This window comes from Limanda limanda, chromosome 17, assembly GCF_963576545.1.
Source record: "Limanda limanda chromosome 17, fLimLim1.1, whole genome shotgun sequence".
Lineage (NCBI taxonomy): Eukaryota > Metazoa > Chordata > Actinopteri > Pleuronectiformes > Pleuronectidae > Limanda > Limanda limanda.
The window spans coordinates 13,834,168-13,842,399 of NC_083652.1; the positions used below are offsets into that span (position 1 = coordinate 13,834,168).

At 46.8% G+C, this 8,232-nt stretch overlaps 1 protein-coding gene across 2 annotated transcripts; it reads left to right on the forward strand.

The window, feature by feature from the left end:
* The first annotated feature begins 709 nt into the window (after nt 1-709).
* On the forward strand, nt 710-5,347 carry LOC133023530 (protein Tob2). 2 transcript variants are annotated; one of them, XM_061090594.1, is made up of 3 exons: nt 710-922; nt 3,716-3,743; nt 3,836-5,347. In XM_061090594.1, the coding sequence occupies exon 3, from the start codon at nt 3,889-3,891 to the stop codon at nt 5,098-5,100; it is 1,212 nt and encodes a 403-aa protein (XP_060946577.1). In that variant the 5' UTR covers nt 710-922; nt 3,716-3,743; nt 3,836-3,888; the 3' UTR covers nt 5,101-5,347. The 2 variants fall into 2 exon arrangements, with proteins under 2 accessions (XP_060946577.1, XP_060946576.1); XM_061090593.1 differs by having other exon boundaries at nt 3,716-5,347.
* Nucleotides 5,348-8,232: the final 2,885 nt, after the last annotated feature.

An 8,232-nucleotide genomic window follows, 5' to 3' on the forward strand; every position in this document is an offset into this window, starting at 1 on the left:
ATAGGAGAATAAGTTTTGTGATGATCAAAAACAAGTTAATTGGCAAATACCTTAATACTGAATGAGGAAATTCATTCACTGTAAAGATATAGAAAATACAAACTTTTGACTCATGTTGTGTATTTTGATACACAGCAAAGGGTTAAAGCGATGAGAACACCATTACCCAGAAGCCTCTGGTGTGTGTGTGCGGCTGCTGGGATTGGCTGAGCAGACGCTCCTGTGCGGGTCCTCCCCCAGCTCAGCCAATAGGAACTCTGTTGCTATCACCGCTTATATTTTTAGCAAAGTGTTCGGCACCGTTAGAAAATACAAATGTCCTTCCGCCAAAGAAACTAGAGCCTGCCAGGTATTGAACATCCGGGACAAAAACATCCGCCTGTGTATATTTTTTATTTATATTGAAGTTTCTAGAAAGAAGATGAATGCAGGAGTTGTATGTTTTATTGTTTATTTTGTTTTTTTTAGTTGTTTTTTAAATTGTTTTTAATTCGTTTTTGATTGATACAACGAGTGATACAGAATATAATAACATGGCAGCACATGTTATAATTTATTATATCATATATAACGGTAAATAAAAACACACACACACACACACACACACACACACACACACACACACACACACAAACACAAGGTGACGAAAGTAGTGCCCGGCGTCACGGGGGTGTGGACGAGTGTATAAATACGCCGGGTTGTCAAACAGTAAAGTTTCTGAGGAGCCTCCACGCTGACTGTCTCCCTGAAGCTCCTGGAGGAGAAGAAGCTGCAGATTAAATCTGGAGCTGCCATTTTAAACACACGCACCAGCACCGTGCAGAGGAGAAGCTGTGAGGAGACGAGTCCTCCCGGGGACCTGAGGCCGCACAGCGGGGGGGATTTAACCCGAGAGCACGCAGGAGCCGGGCGGTGAGAGGAGGTGAGTCAACCCGGGTTTAGCAGCTCCATCCCCGGCCTGCCAGGTGACAACCCCTCGGTCCGGTGCTCCGGTGCTTCCTCTTTGCTCGGGCATTAAAATGCGCTGTGACCGTGTTGTTTATGCTGAGCAATGGACTCTCCTCCTCCTCTCCTCCTCTTCTTCTCCTCTTTGCTCAATTACCCTAATCAGTTAATTTAAAGTCGTCGGTGATCCTCCACCTGCATGTCAGCCCCTGCCCCCCCCTGTCCCTCCTGCCCCCCTGACATATGGCAGTGATCCCCAGGTAGACCCCCTGCTGCCCGGAGAGCCACAGCCTCGTCAGCACAAACCTGGAGGATCCATCTGCTTTTTAATTCCTGCAAACCAGCTTTTAATTCCCACTCCTTTTCAATGCATCTTAGTTTAATCACCGAGCAGGTGGATGTGCAACATATTCCTAATTCAGTGTGTGAATATCTGGATTCAGGAATCAACCAATCCCTCATCTTCTCCTCCAGTGAGGTTATTGCATTATGGCCAGGCCTCTTTCTGTTGCTCAGACAATTATAATATTTCTAACTGGGAATCTGCTGCCATCTATGTATTGAGTCCTGTGTATCTTCCCAGATCCCAGTGGCCCTGCTGCTGTAACAGTTAATCCCTGACTTGTGGATGCTTTGCAGCACACAGCCACATTCCCAGCCCTCATAATGAGTCCATGTAAACAAAAGCAGCAATGTGCGTCCTGCCGTTGCTTTTGTTGTGTTTAAACAAAACGTGCACGTGCAACTTATCATGCAGGTGAAGGATGCACATGCACACACGGTGAGACGTGGCAGATTTCTGCTTTTTAATGAAATTCCAAGCAGGGGTTTCTGATTTTAGATGAAGGAATCGCTCCCCCGAAGCAGTTAACCTGCTCATATTCACTGAGTTCTCCCTCTTATGTCATTGAATGACATTGGAGCTTGTGTATGTTGCCTATTTTGTAACGAGAGCAGCAGAACGCAGTAGGAGCTGGAGGTAGCTTAGCTCTGGTGTGTACCCATGGTTTTGAGTTGTGATGGCTGCTGCAGGTGATGAGCCAGGGGATGCTCCTGTGCTCCAGGCTCCTTTTCCTCACTTTAACTCAGGTGGCACAGGGAGGATTTTGCACCACAGATGATGCAAAATGGGCTCCTATTTATAGCCCATAACCAACCCCCATCTTATCCCTCAATGTCACCTTTTTCATGCAAAAGGAAAATGTAAAGCTGGTCTTGGGCTGTCGCTGCCTCGGCCCTGCGTCCAGCTGCCGCAGCTTTATCTGTCATAACGTTAGAATTGTCTTTTAATCAGAGGCATCTTTCTAATCTTAGCTACTGAATCCCCATCTGGCAGGGAATGTGAGTGAATTGTTTGTGTGTGTGCGTAGGGGGAGGGGATGATCGTGCGCACTGCATGGTGGGACATGGTGTTCTGTGGAGTCGATTAACTGTCCTGCCATTTTATACTTCTTCCTCAGGGATTCTGTGTTGTTGTTGTTTTCCTCTTGCATAAAGTCTCTCAATTCAGCATGACTCTGCGTGGGGATGCATGGCCCCTGTGACTGTGTTCCAGCATTAAGCAGAACACTCTGTGTGAGATCGCTTTCAGATTATAAAGGATTTATGAAGCCCACAACACAGCATCTGTTACATCAATCAGTGCATCCTGCTGTCGTGAGAGCCAACCAATAGAAAACATAAAACATTTGAAATTGCTGTGTGTTGCTCACTAAAAATAGAGGATAAGTAAATAAGTCTGTGCACCTCTAACAAACAAGATACAGCATATATTCAGTTAAGTACAATACTTCCCCTTCTACATAACTCGTACTAGCCATGCATATATTGTTTTGTTAGAAATATTACTCCTTATGAAGACATTATATTGGGTTTGCCCTGAACGCTGTGAATCTATTTAAATGGCTTTAAAATCATTTCACAATAAATTGGACGAATGTCAGGTTTATTTTTTTAATCAATGTTTGAACAGTGACATTTCCACTAGTCTCATATTTGCAAATGTGTACTACTAGGGTCAAGGTGTACGGAAGCAGAACCGTGCCAAAACAAATTAAGGCTTCATTCATTCTACCAGGCTTTCAACTGTTTATTAGATTGTTCGAATAATAGCTCGTCTCCCTGCATGGAAACAGTTGTATCCTTGTAAAATACAGAATTTAACGGCACAAAAGCTGTTTATCGAAGACTACAAAAGTCAGCAAGGCTTGTAATTGTTTGATTGTTGATCCATGTTGAGTCTTCACTGGTAGCTGAGGCTAATGTCAGTTGGGGGTCATGTGATAGGGGCCTGACGAATCAGCGAGTGGTTGTTGGTGTCGAAGTCATGGTTTCTGAACATCTCCATTTCTGTCCGTCCAGACTAATACACTTCCCTGGGGTTTCCAAACTTCTCTGTTTTAGCGGCTCTAATACTCTGTTGTAGTGTGGAAGCTGTAGCAGAGTCGATGTCATTTTCAAATTAAAACCTATTTATGTGGATGTAGCCTAAGTGTTCGCTTAACTGATATATTTATTTAATTGCTCCACCACCAATCTTGTAAATTTAATAATTATGACCCGTTGTGTGAAAACCATACTATGCAACAAGGACAAAAAACTGAAATGAAAACAATGACAATCACTGAAAGTCTATTTATTGCGATGGCACTTTCCTGCCCCTGTTCGACTGAAGCTGTGATCACCAGTCTGCAGCTAAATGACAATGACATAACAACAACAGTCCTCAGGTCCCTGCCAAGTGAAATGACTTCTGTTTTCTTCTTCACAGCCTGCAACCCGCTGCCCTCTCCTTCAAGGTGCCTTTCCCATGGTGACACCAACAGAATCATACATTTTACAATAAGCCAGAGGAAAAGCCGTGTTTATAGTCTCATCTCTTCACTGGCAGCACCACCATTTTGAAACACTTTGGTCCCAAGACGGCGCTACGACGGTGCAGCCATGCATCTAGAAGTGAAGGTCGCCCTCAACTTCATCGTGTCCTACCTGTACAACAAGCTGCCTCGGCGCCGAGCTGACCTGTTTGGCGAGGAGCTGGAGAGGATACTGGTGTCTCGTTTTGAGGGACACTGGTACCCAGAAGCCCCTCTTCGGGGGTCCGCCTTCCGCTGCATTCACCTGGGAGCGCAGAGGGACCCCGTGGTGGAGCTGGCCGCCAAGAGAAGTGGACTGGACACGGAGGAAGTGCGTGCGAATGTTCCTGCACAGCTCAGCGTGTGGATTGACCCGTACGAGGTGTCCTACCAGATCGGAGAGAAGGGGGCGGTGAAGGTGCTCTACCTGGAGGATCCTCCCGGCCTCGGCTGCGATGGCGAGCGGGCCGAGGGGGGGGTCAGAGAGGGGAGCGGAGACGCAGAGACAGAGGAGGCCAAGAATCTGGGCTTCAACCCAGATGCTCAGGTGTTTGTGCCGATTGGAAGTCAGGCGTCTCCTGCCCTCATGCCATCGCACTCCAGCTCTCCCACACCTCTGTCTAACCAGTCCTGCCCCGGGCTCTTCAGCTACCCCAGCTCCAGCCCCCCCACCGACCCTGCCGCCCACTCCTCCAACACCTCCACCCCCTCCCCTCCCAGCGGCGGGCTGCCCTACCTCGCCGCTCAGCAGCCGCCCTCCGCCCTGCCCGCCGCCCGCCCTCAACCCATCACCTTCACCACCGCCAGCTTCGCCGCCACTAAATTCGGTTCGACCAAGATGAAGAAGTGCACCGGCACCGGGTCGCCAGCCGGCTCTGGAGTTGTCCTCCCACCGGCCCAGAGGATGCTCTCACGCTCTCCTACCACCATCTCGCCGCCGGAGCTGCTCAAGCACAAGCCGCTCTCTCTCTCCTTGCACTCGCTCGGCGGTCCGATCCCCAGCCAGCTCTCTCCCAACGCCAAAGAATTTGTCTACCCAGGATCCCCGGGCGCCCTCTACTTCGATGCCGACTCCCAGCCCATGCAGCCTCACGCCAGCCCCTTCCAGCCCCCCCACACTGTCAACACCCATCCCTCCTTCGATCCCTTCTCCAGCCCTCCTCCCCCCCAGAGCGTGGGCATCATCAGCAGCAGCGGAGGAATCTCTTACATAGAGAAGCCGCCGTTTGTGGAGGGTTTAGGAGGCTACAACCTGCAATATCCCAGCCAGTCCTTCCAGCCGGTGGTGCTGGCCAACTAAGCCTTTCATTTGTACCGAGTTGTTTGGTGTTAGGACGGTGACGCTCCTGATGTTTTCAGTTTTTCTAAGAAATTGTTCTAATACTGATACAAATTAAAAGTTAGTTTTACTACAAAGATTTAAAATTTTTCATTTAATTTACTGAGTATTTCGTGTGGTTTATTGTTTTAGTTCGTCCACGACCTCTAACCCCCCCGCCCCCTGTGTCCATCGCTGTTGCTCGTCATGTCCCATATGTTGGCTTCGCTGTGGGGGGGGGGGGTGGGGGTGGGAGTGAGTTCCTTTCTACTTTGAGTCCTTCCCAAGCGCTTACGTTTATTGTTTTGCATTGAATTCTAATGCGAGAGACGTTTTTTGGTTTTCTTCTTCTTGACTTGTAGTCTAATGGACCCGGCTTTAGTATAGCTCCATTGTGCCCTGCACTGTCATGCTGTGGAACAGGACCTGGCCAAGACCTGCAGGGAAAGAGAGCTGTGGAGAGCTCAGCACTCTGCTCTGCGATCTGCTCTGCTCTACTTGCCTCACACACGGGGAAAGAGGGTCTCTGGTGTCTCTGTGCGTGCAGCTCTGTTGTGTTGTGGCTCAGCGCGATCAGGAGACTCACTGATTGTGCGTCGGGGCCATTACCCTTGAAACGCACTCGTGCAGAGGCATATTTTGAGCTGTTGTAAGCGGGTGTGTTCTGAAAGCAGTTTATCGTCAGCTGGAGTGTGTACATGGCAAGGGTTCAAATGAAGTGAGGGCCGGGGGGGGAAGCAGAGAGGGAGCATTGGTATGTTAGGGGGAGTAATGAAGTGGAATGTATTGTACCTGTCAGGGGAAATGATGGTGAATGTGAAGGGCAAACTACGTGCTGATGCCTCAGTTATACAGACAGGGACGCAGGTTATGGTCTCGTTCATATTCAAATGGGCGTGCATGTAAACAAACATTCACATTCACAGTATTCCAGTCAGCAATGTGTGAAGGTGAACAGAGAGGGAAGGTGATGGAGGGAGGGAGGGGGAGGGATGCAGCAGTAGCTCAGCAGTGGGGATTGTGATAAATGGCTTAGCATGACTTTGACTATGAAGGAGAGGTTTTCCTCTGCATGAGGAGCGAGGGAAGACGGGAGGAAATGAGAGGGCGAGCAGCGGCTTCGGGTTCTGTTGCCTCGGCGGCGTCCGGCGTGTTTTGGCTTAGAGAGCGAAGCTTTAGAACCCAGAGCACGTTGATGCTGAGCTTAAATGGTATTGAAGCCAAAGGCTCACACTATTCTCTCCCTCCTCTTGAAATTCTTCAGTGATCTCTGCTTCTCCGGCTGCTACAAAGGAAAAAGCAGAATCCTACAGCTCGGGTTGCTCCGTCTCTTTACTTTTTTCTTTCTTTTCTTTTTCCAGTTGCAGTGAAGTGAACCAAGATGCAAAGATGAATGTTCGTTTTTGACGTGTGGCTTTCGTTGCTTTATCAGATGGCTCATCAGATCACTAGAGGTCTGTTGTTTCTAACGTCTGTGAACCGGGTCCGTCTCCCCCCCCCTCCTTCCCATGTGTCCATTTGAGCTGTCCAGCACTTTATTATTGGGCTTCTGATGCTCCGTGTCTCCTACAGACGTGAGCACCACAACCATTCCTTTGCCCTCTTGTTTGGTTAAGACACTTTGGATCCAGCGGTCGTGAAACGCTTTAGAGATTCAAACACGAACTAGATTTGTATTTAAATGCATCACACCGGTGTGGAGATGCTGTCAGTCCTGTCCGTTGATTTAAGTGTTTTCCTCGTGTCCATAAATGGTTTTTTTAAATGACCCAGGACCCTTGACTTGTGCTCACACTGGTATTGCGATGTCACAGCTTGTCATATGCATGGAATATTTCTTTTCTTTTTTAAGGGGATATAAATATATATATATGTAGGGAGTCTCTGTAAATGTGGCTGTGAGGGAAAGAAGAATTTCTAACTTTTTGTTTTGTAATTTATTTCCAATATTTCTATATTTTTGTTTTTCTTTTGCAAATTCTCACTTGCATTTGTATGAGTAAGAGATGACTGCAGTCCAGGAATATGTGTATATACAAAAAAGTTCTTATGTTGAGATTCTTTGTTTAGTTTCTTACACGCCGAGGTTATTTTTTCAGAAAATAACGTGAATATATGCAAACTGAGGAAAAAAAAATAAAGATGTACAGAATAAAGTATTGAATGTTTATTGTATCATGTAAGCATTTGTCTAATAAAGACGGGTAAATGTATTCATTCTTCAAGTTGGGTTTGGAGTTTAAAGGCACGAATGTTTACAGTGGGTTTGTGTAGGAAAAGATTGCGACAATATCCCACAGGCAGTTCATTCAAACCAAAAATCTTATTTCAAATCCATTTGATTCGCAATATCCCCCCCACACCCCCTCCTCCTCATGTGAACTAACTTCATGTTGTTATTTAAGAACACTGACAGTGATTTCCCCCTCACTTCCTCCCTGGATTTCTTTCTTTTTTTAAGCGTTACTCCGACTTTATTTAATCACCGACTTCATATTTAATTTCCCAACAAACTTTACTTTATCTCCTCTGTTTTTGTTCCCCCCCGCCCCCCCCAGCCTGGTCCTCTGGTCCTGATACTATAGCCATATCAAAGACTGTCTTTGCTTACACAGATGCTCACCCTTCTCTAGTGCAATGTAACGCCATAAGTTTAAAATTACCCTGAAAGATTCAAGGGGTTTCTACCTCTCTCTGCACCCTGGGGAAAGAATATAATCAATATATGTAGATCTCTTCAATAGGAAGACAGTGTTAACGTCAGGTTTGGAACAACGGTGGAAATGAATGTGCTCGGATTGAGATTCTGATCTAAGTCAACCCTGGTTAGGAAGGCCTGTGTGAAACAGAGTGAACTGCTTCTCTTATTGTGTGTTTAAAAGTCTTTTGTGTCAGATTATTCGGGGTCTTGTCACTAAATTTCCTCCGATCTGGCTCTTGAGGTGAGAGATGTGTAAAAGCTGGTTTGGGAAGAGATGAGACTTCATTTCTCACTCAACACAAATCCACAGTTCTCTTCTACTGGAAACACGGGCTGTTCTACAATCAGGGTTGATCATTAACGAAGTGGGAAAACAAGAATTTTGTATTCTGATGTCCTTTTTGCTTATATCG